The following is a 16211-nucleotide window of genomic DNA, read 5'->3' as shown; positions in this document are numbered from 1 at the left end:
TCACCAGCACCAGGAGTTCGAACACATACCATTGAAAACAGCAGGTTTCACGTATTCTGCTGTGGATTCTGTTGAAATTGTAGCTGAAACGTGATTAGTGTTTCAAGGACAGGTAGGGTAATCATGTCTAAAACCAATTTTCAAACACCATTTAGAAAAGCAAAGTCTCCTGTTCAGGAGCTGGCAGTGCTTCAACGTGAACAATGAAATCTTTGTTCCTATTTGCTAAAAAGTGGTGTAATATTGACAGAGAACAGGCGGTGTCTGTTTACCCAGATTAGAACATCATTTGTCAGTCTAATCATCAGCATCCTGCTTTTAAAGTATTTCCTTGTCAGCTAGGTTGGGCTTTGAGCTTTCTCTTTGTCCCCTTCCAAAGCTGCATTTCATGCATCTTGTTCAGACTCATTCAAGTGAGTATTTCTCAAAATGCATTGGCCATGTTTTCATTTTAGGTGAGCTTCTTGATGTCTAAATGCAGAAGTTGTCTTACCAAACATAGATCTGAATGTCCACAAATTCACACCAATCCCAGTGGGAGAAGTCTCATGCAGCAGCTGTATCTTCTCACTTTAAAACCATCATTACAAAAGTAGCATTTGGGTCTCATTAGTCACTGTACAACTGCTAATACTTTCTCCAGGAGACTGAGTTAGGTTCACAGACCCTTTATTATCTTATATAATCCTATTGTAATTGCAGAAAAATCCCACTGTAAATGCAGTTATGCCAGTCCACGCTTTGGCCAGCACTTCTTGTTCAAGGAGCTTTCAGTGATACTGACTGAAAACCGATACCTTATAGATGTGTGGTGGCTCTCTGGTTTGCTCTGGTCTTTGCCATACTGATCAGTCCTGCAGCAAGGAGTTTCAGTATTGCCGACTGTTTTTTTGGGGAGTCCAAGTTGTGGATTTCATGTATATTTTCAGCAACGCTTTTTAAAAGATCTGTATGTACTGGTGGCAAGCTGCCACCCTGAACGCTCCGTCCTCATAAGCCTTAAAGAAGTGGAGGGAGCGTGAGTTACTCTTAGGTGTAGCATCTGGGAATTTTACTCCTGATATCACTGTAAAATGAGGAAACTGTTACAAATGTTTAACAGCATGAAAAAAATGAAAGCATGGTTGGAAGACGACATGTTTGCTGTGTCCTATTAGCTAAATATATTTGTGGGCTAGATGTCTGGGCCCAGGAGAGAGTGAGAAAACTATTGCAGCATATAAATGAACCAAAAATGTTGGCTGGAACTATGGCTTTTGCAATTAGACAAAGGTTAATTACATACATTCAGCTGGACCCCCTAGTATTTTGACTTCTAAACATATAATTGTGTACTGTAGAGGTAGCACCTCTAAGATGAGCGTAAGGAAAGAAAATGCTAGTATGAGGAACGCGGATGTCCCATGCTGATCTGTCAATCAGTAGTAGTAGAGACATTCTAATGTGACTGAAGAGAGGACAAACCCTTTTGATTTTACACTTTAGTATTACGCTGCTGCCTGGATTGCTGAACTCCAACATCTGTTTCAGCTGGAGCATCTTATCAAGGGAACACCTTCGCAATGGGTTTTCCATGTGCAGCTGCAATGCTTCGTACTTCTGCTGCCGGGCAGCACCTGCTCTATTCAATACCTGCCCAAGCTTTTCCATCCAACTGCTCTGACTGCCCTCAGGAGCTTTGGGCTCTTCAAGATGAGTCCCCATCCCTGGAGGTATTTAAAAGACGTGTAGATGAGGCGCTTAGGGACATGGTTTAGTGGGCATGGTGGTGTTGCGTTGACGGTTGGACTCGATGATCTTAGAGGTCTTTTCCAACTTTAATGATTCTACGATTCTAAGATGGTCAGGTTTGAGGATGAGGCTCACTTCTGTAAGATATTTGCCTGTGTGCAGGAGTGTAGAGGCTTGAGTAACCCAATCCGACCTTGTAGTTGACCCTCCTTTGAACGGGAATCCTGCATGGACTAGATGACTTCTGTGGTCTTTTCCTACCCGAGTTATCCTACAACCTTAAAATGTTTTGTCAGCTTTGCAGGGAGATGTTTTGGCACCTGCATGTTTTCCCTTCAGCTCCTCCAGGTCCGGCTGGTCCCTGCTTGCTGCTTTGCAGTCAGCTCCCTTCCACAGCCCGGAGAGCCCCTGCCTGACTGCCGGCAGGGCTCTGTCATGCCCATCTCATCCTTCATGCGTTTTCACCTTCTCCCTTTCCTTCCAGAGGAACGGCGGTATTGTGGAAGTTCTGCTTATCGTTCTGAACAGTACTACACAAAACACCTCTTTTATGTCCCACTTTATAGAAGGGTGGTTAGACTATTTTGTTTCGTCTCAATGCTAATGTGTACTGTTTCCATCACGTGGGGAAGGGACTGTTCTGCTGCATCATATAAGTGACTAACTATAGGTTGAGTTTGCCCTCCTTCCAGCGTTGTATCCTGGTTAATGCACAACGGGTTTTATCAGTGTAAAGGTTCCCTTCTCTCTTTGTTCCTGTACAACGGTTGTGCCTATTCCTTGCTGAACTCGGAGATCACGTTTCCTTGGTATGCAGAGCTAGAAGGGTAACTCTGGTATTGGCGCCATTCCTTTCTCTGTTACAAAAGCTTCTAGTCTCTGGTAGCCGGCAGGTAGTTGCTATTAAAAGCGCCATAAAAAATGATTATCGGCAATGTGAGAACAGGATCCAAAACAGTTTTTCCCATGTGGAAGTAATAAAGGGGAGCCTGCGCTGCCTGCAGCACCTGTGCCAAACTTAAGCCCAGTGCTTAAGAATTACTTGTTGTAATTCTTAAAAAGGAAATACATAAAGAACAGGAAACAAACGCAACAAGGCAGGAAACACTTTCCCTCGATGTTCAGTTCAGCATTATGCTGATATTTAGCGTTTCACTGCTCTTTCACAAATACATCTGTTCCGTGTTAGAGGAGGAAGCAAGCTGGTTAAAGAAAGCACAGTTAAAGAAACACACCCAGTATCCAAAAACTTTACACCAAGACCCACAGGAGGAAATGTCCAAACAAAAGCTTGCCACCCTATGATAACCAGCTGGCAAGTAGAGTGCCTGAGAGCAGGTGGAGATGGAAACCAAGGTGTGCTGCTAGCATGACGTGAGTGTGAAAGGTCAACATACACCTAAGAGTAAGAATGATCCTGATGCGATGGTTGGAATGAGTTTTACATCACAAATGACTTCCAGGTCCGATGTTAATGCTGCTCTCTCCCATTGCTGCTCTTTGATTAATAGATGCTGCTCTTTTGAAAGCTGGAAGGGGCTCTCGTTACAGAACAGGATGCTACAGAAAACAGTGTAAGATACATAAAAGTACAAATATTTCCCTGTGCAAAGTATACCAATTAAAAAAAAAAAAAAAGGAATTTGGTGAAATGACGTTCCCAGAATGAAGCCTTGTTCTCAGGGCTGAGAAAGCTTTACAGAGAACGGGTGCATTGGGGCATTGCTAGTTTGAGCTGACTGGGGGGGTAGGAAGGTAGTTCAGCTTGTATCCCAGGTTGTATCCAGGAGGGGTCATGCTGGGCGCATCGAGGCACCATCGAAAAGCAGAGACCAGTCTTTTCTCCTGTCTCAGACCTCCTGCACCTCGCTGCAGACCAGCTCACGAGCTCTGGAGCCCTTCAACTCAGATCACCGGGATGAGTAATCTGGCAGAGAGTAAAGGCTGCTTCTGTGTAATAGCTTCATTTCCACCAAGACACGTTCTCCACCTGGCTTTGTACTGGAGATACCGCTTGGGGCCAGGGACTCTCATTTACTACGGCTGCTACTACACTGAGCCCTGACTTCCCTGGGCGCTTCCAGAAAGCGCTCCTAGGCTTGACCTTTATTGCCAGACGTACATTCGCTAGATACAGCAGTATTGCAATGGCTATAGATGAAGTGGGGTGCTGCAAGGGGATCCATGAGATGATTATGGGGTATGTTGCTCTTTGGCTTTCACACTACAGTACAGTGTGTGTAAGGGCCCTTTTTATAGCCGTGTTCCTGCTTCAGGGTAGATACCGTGTAAGACTTGTCCCTGCAATGCTGAGTATCTGTTTTGCCCAACATCCTGTTTCCACAATGTCCAGTTTAAACATCAGTCATAAGACAACTTATAAATTTGTCAAAGAGACTGAGGAATATGAGGTAGCTACGGTGGCCAGTAGAAAATGTAATTTTGAGATGAATTAAGAGGTGATTTAAAAAGTCCTCAACCAGCTACTGCTGCTGAGCTGAGTTTTGGAAGTTGTTACTTCAATATGATTTGTAAAAACCTGTTGATGTCTTGCTATGTTTGTTTTATAGAGGCATTTTGTTGTTTTCCTCCTGGTGGCACTGCAGGATGAAGCCATGGTCGTTGGAGCCCTGTACTGCAGCTGCATCATTTAAGATGCTGGGATTTCTTCTTGCTGACGTGACAAGTTCTGTAATGCTTGACTTGAGGACCAGTACAGCATCCTTACTCCATGTTAACCTAAATTACTGAAGTGTACTTTAACTTATTTAAGGGAACTTTTGTTGGGTGATTTTCTCTTCTTAAAAAGGAAAGTTTTGACCAGCTTACGAATTGTAAACAAATCCAAAGCATCACTGAGCGTGTCAAAAAATCTCAAGAAAGCCTGACATATGACTACTAAATTCTCAAGGATCCCGCTCAAAGAATGGTTTTCACTCACACAAGTTCACCTGTATGCTCTAGAATATCCAGCGAGTACTGTGACTGTTGGTTGACTATATTGTACAGTTCATCCAGAACAAAAATTGAAGATTTCTATTTGCAAACAGGATATTCCCTGCAGGCAGAGCGCAGTTCTGCCTCCAGCACTGCCCTTGTCAGTACGCTTTCTGCTTATCACAGCGACTTGTGTATTTTGGCAGCCTGTGCCTCAAGTAACTTATGATCCGCACAGTTATGCGGTGTGCAGCCTGATGGAGTCCCAGTCATAGTTCTCTGAGGGTCATGGCAATGAAAATATTAATTTTCAAACCCGGATTTTATATGTGAATCTCATTATGCTTGAATTAATTGGAAAATACAGCCTTTCTGGTCAGCAGAAATGTATTTTACCTATTAATTTACAATGTAGTTAAAACTGATAGAAGCTATCCTTTGAGAAAACACGATGCGCTAGGGAGTTGCCCTGAATGAAGTAAGAAGTAGCTGAAATTGCCAATTACATCATGATGGTAATTCAGAGGAATTACTAGCTATTTGCTTTCCATGGAAAAATCACTACTAACTGCCCTCAGCCTCCCTCCCCTGCTGCGCTCTCCACACCCGTGCCTGTGTGCTCAGCGAGCCTGGGGCACTCCTGGGCCAGCAGGCAGCAGCCAGACCACAAAATCCCGGAAAGCCTTCTCCGAATTGATGCCTTCCATGCGCTGACCGTCTCTCTGCCACAGCCCCTCTTCCCCAGCCCTGCTACCGAAGGGGACGTACCCAGGCACATGCTGGGCCTGGGGGCTTTTTTGAATTGTTGCTCATTTATTTACTGCTCTGGCAGGTTTATTTAAGTGTCCCAAAAGCTTTAAGCTGCTGGGAGAGGAGCGCCAGCCCAAACACTTCCAGCAGCACCTGGAATTAGCAGAGTTCGCAACAATTTTAAAGCTAATCCAAAACTCTTTTGGGGGGTTTACTCATATGTTGAGCCTTGTGGTTGCCAGATTTATTCTTGTCAAAATTCTTATCTACCATTATTTTTACAATAAGAAATGGTTTCCTTTGTGTCCCAGGGTCAACCGCGCCAGATGTTGGAGAGATCCCTTTTGCCATGCCAATAAAATGCAAAAATCTCCTTTCTCCCTCCCTGTCCGCACGTAGGGAGGTTACAGCTGCTGAAAGCACAGATTGTGAGACAAGGAGGACAGCCCACGTGTTCTTCCTTTCATCTTGGGAATTGCTCTAAAATAGGTCTTACGTACTGTTAGAAAGCCAGAATAGAAAGTCTCTATGGATCACATTTTAGAGCCTTAGCCATTTGGCTGAATTTCTACATATTCCTGGTTAGGAAAAAAAAAGCCAAGCTTAAGCAGAATTTGCCTCAAAATCTGGGTTTCGTTTATCCCTGAAGCTTAGACTCGATTGTGTCCCTACTAAAAGATGTGATAATACTCCTGCAACTAAAGACACTTAAATATAAGGCCATCTCAAGTAAAAATCTAGCAACTAAATATAATTTATATTTCTTTGACTAGCTACCAAGTATGATAGCCAAGATGTCTGCTTACGTTCACCCGTGCGATTTCAAAACCTTGATCTGCTGCAGCTTCAGCAGCAGCTGGAAGAGCTCTGCAACTGGCAAGGTAAAAAGCAAGCCTGAGGAGACTGAAATTACTATAAAGGACAATTGATAAGAAGCTGCAGGAGGAGTAACAGTAGATAATGGGGATGTCAAAGATCTCAGTGCTGGACCTACAGTATTTCATGTGTCAGGAGACCTCAGTAAAGTCGCTCTACGCGCAGGTAGAGCTGGGGTGTCCCAGCCCACACACCTGCCCATGAAGACTTTGGCCCTTTCACTGAGGGGTGGAGGAAGAGGAGTTGTTTATTTTGTTTTTAACAAAAGATCTTTTTTAAAAATTCATCAAGTTACCCGTGAGAACTTGCTTTAAACTATGTGCCGTGAGCTGGATGCCTTTGCAAGCTTCGAGAAGGGTGTGCTGTATGTACAGATGGCACCAAAAGAGCTAAGAAAGCAGCTGAGCAAGAAAAGTGCAGGAATGCTGCGATAAATCTATACTGTCTGTAAAAGTTTTCTTTAAAAAAAGTGGATGCTGGTCTCAGCCATGCTATCAATAAAGACTTTTTTTTCTTTTTTTCTCCCCCCAAGGAATGTCTTTGACAGCAACTTCCAAATGAGGAAACGTGGTAATCGGTTTTCCAAGTATGTTCGAAACTGCAGTGCAGGAAATGTTGCGTATCTTCAGCCAATTTAGGGTAACGGAGAGGAAATTTGAAGATGTAGAAGAAACAGAGGAGTGCAGACAGCAGAACGGTCAGTGAACAGGCAGCGTTATTAAACAGCCTGAATGGGCCCTGGGGACAGACAGTGACTGAACTGGGTTAAGGCAAAAGATGAATTCAATTTGATAGCTGTTAGCAAGAGACTGGTAGAGTTTCTCAAAGTGAAAAGCTGCTGCTGTTCTACGATGAGCAGATGGGGTACTATTTTCTTGTTAATTTTCCGAGTCTTTTTCTGAATTGCTAGAAGCAAGGACGTCAGAAAAAGAATTCACCTTATAATGATCAGTTCTACAGAAAAGAAAAGCCTCTGTTATTCTCAACCATTTTTAGCTTTTATGGTTTATAGCATTTGGCCTGGTCTAGCAGGAGATTTAAGGATTTCATGATTAAACTATTCTTGCTTTTAAAATTGGCCTGCGATGTAAATAAAGGGTTCGTTTGCTTGCCAGTGGAAACTGTAATGCTTTCAGTTAGTAATGATGTTTTATGATTTTATACAACCCGAGAATAAAGCAGTGGATGTTTGGCAAGAGGTGCCCTCTCCTGGTTTATTGACCCATGACACCCTTGAGGATGCAGAGCTGGGCGAGGAGACACAGGAGCCAATGCTGCCAGTCAGTGCTGATACAGATGGAGAGAAGAGTTGTCCTTTCAGCGGCGACTTACATGCTTTTTTCATGGTTTACTAAATATCAGAACATATATTCAGAGTTTGCAGCCTGGGGATTCACAGAAAGACCTGAATAGCAACGGATGCTTATTCCAGGATAATCTGATTTGAACAGTGTACAACTTTTAAAAAACCTTTATAGGCTTCACTTTTGCTCCTTTGCTACAAGAGGTTTAGTCAACTCTACATGAAAGCAGAAAAGAAAGCAGAGACCTTCTGGATCACACTGGTTTAATTGCATTAAGAAGACTCCTTGTATGCATGTTGAAGAGTAACTGCTTCTTTTTTTTAGCATTGTTACGTAGCAAATGGTGTCACTATCTGTACTTACTAAAGCTTGCTAACGTTACCAGGACGGTTTGCACTAAGCATTATAGAAGATATTATTGCAAACCCGTAACTTACATCTTCACATTTATGCCCAAATTCATTATCCCCAGTATTTCTTAGACAAGACATCTCTATCTGTCTGGACATCTGGAGCTGAACACAACACCTAATCCCACCCCTGAAACAACTGCCCAGGCACAGATTAGAACAGATTTGAAAGATCCTGCCAGTTCCTAGACTTCCTTGCAATTCCAGTGGGAATTGCACCTACCTAAAATATTCCTGGTAGGTGTGAAATGAAGTGGCTCTTGGAACCTGTTACACTCAGAGTTTTTTTACGGCTATCCATAAAGTAATCTACAGTAGAGTTTAACTGTGCAAACTTTTCATCTTTTCTGGATGAAAAGATCTTTTCTCTATATCGTCATTGGATATGTATCTCTATCCCTGTATCTACCTACCTCTCTCACTCTCTCTAGTTATCCGTATCTATCTATGCCTCCAACTTAACTTCCTTGCCTGTATCAGTGCAATGAATCATTCCTGCTGAAGTGTAGGATGTCACACTTGCTGTTACTGGCTCCAGGCTGCTGTGGGGCGAGGGTCCTTTTGGGTTGGGGGGGGTGCTGGTGACTTTTTTTTTCTTCAGATGATTTTTTCTTCTTTTGAGGGTCTCATTTTGTGCTAATCTTTTTCTTAAAAATGTTTGCACTGCCTCTTTTGTTTTAATATTTCTTACGTTGCCTTAGTCATCTAACTGAAATGAATTCTGAATACTGGATTTGAGACCTAGCCTAGAAAAAAAGTCTCTCAATACATCTTTCAAGTTTGACAGTATGTTAACATTATAGTTTAGTATGTTTTAAGTTTTGAATCTACTGTTTCCAGCCAATTTGAAAGCATCATTCTGTCTATCCCTCTTGCTCTTCTTTCTCCCTAAACTTTGTGCTTATTCCTCTCTTGCTTTTGACATCTGTTCACTGTTAAAGGTCTCCAGCGCATTGATATTCTTGGTATGATGGCATTGGCTTTACTACTGAACAGTAGTTTCATTCTTTCCATGATCTTTTTGCGCCACTAGTAAGCAGTTTGTTTGCTTCAAGCCTTTTATTTGACCTTTCATTTTATTTGCTGCTTATGTCCAGCTTTATATGTAGCTGATTTTATTTATCACAAGAGTCCATCTATATCATTTGTTGTATACTTTGAAGCAATTTATTTTTCTGATGCAAAAAACCCTAACAGACTTATTAAAAGTTATGTCAAATTTTACTTTCTGATCTTTTTTCTGTGAAAGGAAACTAGTTCTTGATTTCAACAGCTTGACTTTTGTTCTACACCATTGAGTCCCTTCATTTTCAGAATATCACAGGACACACAGTATAAGGTAACGTCCTTGAGTTTTACTGTTCCATGTCACGCAGAAATTAATTGTGCCCTCAGGGTTTTTTTGATGATCATCATATTAGTTCTGAGTATAATAAGAGCAGGACAGTTTTTTGGGGCTGCTGTCAGTTTTTTCTTTTCTAATTTGAAACTCACTAACAAGGCCAGATTTTTGGAAAAAAAAAATTAAAAACTTTTAAACTGTACTTCAAGCACATCTTTCCATAGAATTAGGTTTGCAACCTATCTGCTGCAAACAAGTTCATTTTGCATGGTACATGCTATCATTTGGTTACATGGCAGGGGGGAAATTGTGCAAGCAATTGTTTAATGTATCAAGAATTGTCCATACATGCATCCATACATGTAAATAACAATGCACGACTCTTAAAGAGGTATTGCTTTCCATTTTAATCACATGCTCATCATTTTCAGTTTTAACGATACGTTAATATAGGATTATGGCTAAAAGTAGAAAGGATACAAGTAAACATTTATATACATCTTTCAGTGCTTTTCTCTTTTTTAATTTAATAGCATATATTAGAGTGAAATAACTTTTCTTTTTAACACAGAGGCCCTGAGAAATTGAAATGTACTGACTAGCCTAAAGGACATGAAGAATCCTGTTTTTAATGTAATTCTGAATGAAAGTCCTACCATTATAATCGAAAAGATTATATTGATGTTAATCCAAATGTGCTTTAATGGGGGGGGGGGAACCCTCTACCTATAGCTGTGGTATTTACATTCCAAAGAGGTACTCTAATTAATGGAAATCTTAATTTATGTCTCTAAATGCTGTATTAAGAGTGCTAATTTCAGGAACCACTTACTCTTGTTTAAAACTAGAGCATAGTTTATTCTTCTGCGACACTGAGAGACCTCTGTCATTAAATGCTAAGTGTAAACACTTCTGACATTTTAATCCTAAAAATAGAACCTCATCATTGCCACATGTAGTAGTAACAAGTTAACATAAATTCAGAAGGAAAAGGTATGTTCCAGTGTGTGTATATGTGTGATTGTAAGTTATTGCTACGGTGTTGCAGATAACATACGTTATACAGGAATCTAGTTAAAGTGAATACCATAGTGAGGAAAGTAGTAGAGCGTGGTAGTAATATATTCAAGTTAATGCATCACTTTGGATTCTTCTCGGTCAGTTCTTCCTCAATACACATGAACTTCCAGCTTTAAAAACTCCAAACAGCAGCCATTTCTAGAAGAAATAAGGACTTGTTTAATTTTCCTGAAATGTTTAGAAAAACACACGCTGCAGTTCAATAGAATTTTTCTGTACTGAAAGATGAAATAGGGTATTTAATACAATTTATTGGGGATGAGCTATATGGCTTTTGTAAAGGTAGTTAGGCACTACTGCTGAATGACCTCTTTGAAGTCCAAGCCTCACTCACTAAGCATGTGGACCTAAGGCAGTTAGTACAGTCTGCTTGGATTTCCAAAACACAAGGTCCTTCCCCAAAGGAAAGTGTTACTGGTTTGAGAGGGAGAGTCTTCTAATTTGTAAGTGGTGACAAGAATAAAACAAAGGAAAGGGATAAATGGTCAGTGGAGAGAAGCCACTGGTGGATGTATGCTATGGTCTGACCTACTCAATGTAGTTGTAAGAGATCTAAAGAAGGGAGTAAAAAGCGAGGTGACAAAGTTGGTGACAATACTGTGTTACTCTGAAGTAGTAAAGAAAAGGGGTGACTGCAAGAAATTGCAGAAGGACCTTGTGATATTGACTGTGTAGGCTGTGAGTGGAAAAGGAAAACTGAGTTTTGGTATCTGAAATAATATGCGAGGGGAAAAATGATCATAAATTCACATATAATATGATGGGTTCTCAGCTCATCCTATAGATGAAGTCTTGGAATTATGATCTATGAAAATATCACCTCCAATCTCAGTAATGGTCAAAAATCAAATACAATGGTAGAAACTATAAGATAAGGAATAGAGAACGAAGTAGAAAGCCTCACTGTGTCACTGTATAAATCCATGACTACCAAGAGCACTTCTGGTCCCACCATCTCAAAAAGGTTCAGACAAACGTATCAAGGTTGTTCAAAGGTATAAAAGATGATATAATATGTATGTATAGTATGGGAGACGCTTAAGTAGACTAAATCTTTTTAGCCTGGAAAAGAGGTGATTGAAGGAGGACCTGGTGGAGACAACTTACTTATTCATCAATCAATGCAGGTTTCTCGACATTCTTTTTCTGTTTCAAATCTATTGTTGGTACCATTACAACCTCCATACCAGAACTGGCCACAAGAATTGCCATTCTTGTCATAATACCATTTCACCACGTAGTCCCGACAATCCCCTGGCTTCATAGGTTCCAAGCACCTTGGATCTGAAAGTATATCAGTAAAAGTTAGCTTGGATTCTGGGGAGAAGTTACGTTATCCTAGAAGTGCTTCCTTCAGCAAGAAGAACACCCCTTTTTTTTTCTTTCTTGTAGTGCCTGGGAGTATATATGCCTCTCTCAAATTTGTAGCCAAATTCCATTTCTATTAATAAGTTACCTGAACAGGCCTAAACAAATACAGGATCAGTTTGAAATGAGACTGCCTAAATCCTGATGTAAGAACCAAGCTGCTATTTAAATACCTAAGCACACAATTGGTACGCAAGGGTTGTTTGTCATCTAGGTTTGAAAATCTGGCTCTCACTGTATGTGATATCTGTAGACAGAGCATCCAGAAAAACCAAAGGTGATAAAATCTAGTAACTGTATTGGGGGAGGGAGTGGGGTTTGCTCGTTGGTTTTTTTGGTGCAGACTTGCTACCCAATATTTGAGGACAGTATTTATTACTTACCTTTTCCGGTTGTTGCTACCTGTGTTTGCAACACAGTTAGGTGGTGATCTTCAGTAGCTGTTACATTGAACAAAGAATTGACAACTGGACTCTGAGACCTGATTTCAGTTATGTCATAAAGCGGGGGAAATCTCGATTCTCTGTGAGCAGAGGTAGTCGCAGTGTGATCCTGAGCAGATGGCAGTGGCTCAGTATATCTGGTCCGTGGTGGACTAAGCTGCAAAAGGAGTCAAAATCTTGTAACTTAAAATTCCATCTGGGCTCAGATGCTAAGAGAAAAAATCGAGAGAATTATGTAGGAAACTTTTGCTAAATAATGTGTGAGAAAATATCGTTAACAACAGGTGGGTTCAGACCTCCTTCTAGTGATTGCTCAGCATGTGACCATAATTTTCTGACACCGAGAACTGAATGAAAAGGCAAAGTAATGCCTTCAATTTAGTCACTAAGCTGAATTCATTCCATTGAAGCAAAATTTCAGCCACCACTTAGTCTGTAATATAAATAAAACAAAAAATGGAAGGAACTCTGGGGCAAATCAGCGCTTCTTAACATCTAGTACACTCACTGGGAATGATCTGACATCTTCAATCTGCCAAGAAATGGAAAATGGCAGGCAGGAGGAACAGGATACTTGTTATTGATAGAAAAACACACGTACATTATGCTCCTCCAAAGATCTTTTTGGATGTGGAATCCCTTGATACAGCAAAAATTTCCAAAACTTGTGTTATGGGAACCATATCCTATTAATAAGATTGTCTCATAGATGTGTCCTTGCCTGTATCAAGCCAAGTGACTAATGACCCATTTTCCTGTTTCTAGCTAACAGCCAGTTGCTAATCATTAGAATTTTAGAGTTTACCTTGATAGAAGTGTTAAGAAGCCAACACTGCTCTTCAAATTAAGAGTATTATATAAAAATTTGGCTCTCTAGTGTTTTAGTATATTCAAGAAGATTTGCAAGGATCTTAGTATAGTATAGTACAAACGACTGCATTAATCCCACGTGCTGATTACCTGCTGAGAACGGGAAGGAATTTGATACCATTCAATATCTTCCCATTTACAGGCCACTACTGACACAGTCAGTTTAAGAAAACTCTTCAGAGTCATTGGGACTCTGAAAATTGAAATCTAGGTGAAATGTAAATGTGCAGACAATTTATCCAATCCTTTGCATACTGCATTTCTTCTCCAGGCCTACAAAAAGGCTGTGTTTATTTCTGATAGTAATTCAATAGTTTTGAAGATTTAACTATAACCATGGCTAGCCAGAACCAAGAGTGTGTGCATCTAATCGCTTAGAACTAATCCTACCTGTGATCCTTATCACACGCTTTATAAAGTCAGCATCTATAAATTCAGGTTTACATTTATTTTTCCTAATGATACAGAATGTCAAAATTGACCCTCAGTGTCACACAGATCTGTCTGGAGGTATTACAAGCCCCAAACCTAAATCAGTCACACCTACTGAGGGAGCTCTTATTCCAAGAAATTAAACTGAATATTAGAAGACTGGTGAATGGTGAAATAAAGAGTATTTGAATTCAAATAAAGACACACATCTTCTAAAAACATTTGATAATTGTTACTTCTTTACTTACTGGGTAACTGATTCCTTCCGTAGGGAGTATATAAATATCTGAAGTAGTCATTTTGTGTAACTGGCTGTTAGTATCTTCACTAGCAATTTCAGATTCCGGACTTGGAGATGGAGATAAAACATTATCGTTTCTGGTGTAGACTTCAGACACATTCTCACAGATTTTTGTGATCAGTTTATTTTCAAGAGCTGAAAAGATTAACAAAATGATGAAATTTATTAAGGGTAATCAAGAAAAGTCATAATGATTCACCACAAGCTTTTAGTGCAGTATTAACCCTAAATCTTCAATGATAGTGACTTGTGAAAGACCATCATCTAAAGTTATGTCAAAATGCAAATGAGAAGTAATAAAGTAACGCACTCTCTGAATTATTTGATTTTAAGGCCCTTTTTTTCTTTTAAGAAGGAACAGATAAAAATACCAAGTCCCTTTTTTAAGCAGGAGTCATAGCTCAACAGTGAAGGAAAAAAAAACCAGAGTGAAGGAAAGAAAGCGTTTATGTGTAAGAAGGAAAAAGAAAAACTGGGCGACACATTTGCACAAAAAAATTCAGTGACTGGGAATACTTTTACGTTGAATGCTGGAGCCTGAGTCAGAGGCCTAAGTTTAATCCCAGCTGGGACCAGAACCTTAGCTTGGACTCTCTTCTCACTGTTAACGCCTTAAATCCAGACTTAACTCCATCCACAGGCTCAGCGTAGCAAAATTAGTTCATGCTCAGGAAAAATATACTTTATAAGGCTAGTCTGCAGTTAGTCTAGATCAATATACTTTTTTCTTCATGGGTCATTATTGGTTTCCTCTGGATTTTCTCCTGATTCCATCTGTGGCCACAGGACTTTTTCAAGCCACAGTTTGAAATATACAATGTACTATCAGCCCCCATTCCCTTGTGTGTTGCTCCACCACTTTTCCCCTAGAATCAGGCTGAAAGCATAGGTTTCCCTATGGCTTTCAGAAAAAAACCCAAAAGAGTGCTTGTAAGAGATAGTGGAGGGACTCCAAGACTGACAAGAGCCATATGAAATAGAGAGAAAGAGACAGAGATGTTGCGTCAAGGTGGAAGGAAATCTGCACCTCTCTGGGATGAAACCATGGCCAAGCACAAAAGGACTGCGAGGGAAGGCTGATGCAAGCTCTCACAAAAGAGGAGTGCCCCAAAGAAGGCCTCGGCTCAGCAAACTGATGTTCATTGTTTTTTATTGTTTCTGCAAGAGGTAACAATTTGGCAAAGGTTTCATTTGGCCAAAGAAGAAGAGAAACAGAAGAAAGCTGCATCCAAAAAAGAAACAGAAGCTGCCATTCAGCAGGCTGCCTTGCCTTGCTATGGGAAAGGCCAAACTCTCTTATATGCTTATTTCAAGTTTCCTCTTACTAAAATAGTTTCTTTTACCTGAAAGCGTCATGAAGTCATCTATCTGGTAAACATGTTCTTCATCAGGGTCTGTTGCAATGAGCTGCATTTCTTTCAGAAAATCGTCATAATGAGGATCAGTCCTTTGAATGATCCCAATGACAAATATCTCAATATTCGTAGCATGGGCCTCTCTTACTACAGTATCCAGCTGTACTTTATCACGAGTGTCTGCTTGTCCATCTGTTATTACAACAGCCACTTTTCTTACTGCTGGGCGTGCTGCCTGAAATAACTGAATGGCTTCTTGGATAGCAGAAGCTGTGTACGTGCCTTCTCCGAAGTAGGGCATTTTATCAACAGCTGATTTCAGGTATTCTTTGGTTGTGTATTGCTTCAGAGAAGACACCAACTCCACTTTATGGCTGAAGTTGATAATGCCAATGCGGGTTGTAACATGGTTGGCCGATACCTTGTCAATGACTGTTTTCATAAAAGTTTTGATAATATTGAAGTTATCTGGTCCAACACTTTCTGAACTGTCAATGACAAATACTAGTTCCAGTGGTGTTACTTTACATCTGATACCACAACCTAGAAGAATAACCATTTCAGACATTTTATGAGAAACAACCTTCATAAAAACAAATTGAACTCATATATCAGATTTACAGTCAGTTAAAGCTCAATTAATGAATTAATTTATAGTTACTGATAAATAGAAACAGAGCTGGACCAAATTACTTCCAGTATAGCTCTGGCAACATAGTGAGCATCGTTTTCACATCAATGGTATCCTTACACACAAACATGCAGAGGACAAGTCCATTCAGTCAATATAAATTCAGTGTGTTTTATTAGAACTATTTTTTTTCCATACTGGAATGCTTACCACATATTTCATTGATAAGCCTGATAACTTCTTCTCTCTGAAAAAGAGTATTAATTAATTTGCTGTGTGTTCTAGTTTTGAGAATGCTGAAATTTATTTATTTATTTATTTACAAAAATGCAGGCAATGCAATGCCCCATAAACAACCTTGTGTAACATCACATAGCCTTT

At 40.3% G+C, this 16211-nt stretch overlaps 1 protein-coding gene across 5 annotated transcripts in view; it reads right to left on the bottom strand.

Moving 5' to 3' along the window:
- Positions 1 to 9733: 9733 nt before the first annotated feature.
- COL28A1 (collagen type XXVIII alpha 1 chain) overlaps positions 9734 to 16211 on the bottom strand; it is a 70892-nt gene continuing 64414 nt past the window's right edge. For all 5 annotated transcript variants that reach the window (XM_076331458.1, XM_076331454.1, XM_076331455.1 and 2 more), the window contains 6 exons: positions 16041 to 16077; positions 15188 to 15742; positions 13792 to 13979; positions 12182 to 12398; positions 11538 to 11714; positions 9734 to 10568 (listed from right to left, as the gene is read on the bottom strand). In XM_076331458.1, coding sequence (XP_076187573.1) covers positions 11545 to 11714; positions 12182 to 12398; positions 13792 to 13979; positions 15188 to 15742; positions 16041 to 16077 — 1167 coding nt within the window. In that variant the 3' untranslated portion in view covers positions 9734 to 10568; positions 11538 to 11544. The remainder of the gene's footprint in view (positions 10569 to 11537; positions 11715 to 12181; positions 12399 to 13791; positions 13980 to 15187; positions 15743 to 16040; positions 16078 to 16211) is intronic.

The sequence above is a fragment of the Aptenodytes patagonicus genome, chromosome 2, assembly GCF_965638725.1.
Source record: "Aptenodytes patagonicus chromosome 2, bAptPat1.pri.cur, whole genome shotgun sequence".
Classification (NCBI taxonomy): Eukaryota; Metazoa; Chordata; class Aves; order Sphenisciformes; family Spheniscidae; genus Aptenodytes; species Aptenodytes patagonicus.
Note: the sequence above shows the minus strand (reverse complement) of the source record. Positions and strands in the feature narration are given on the sequence as shown.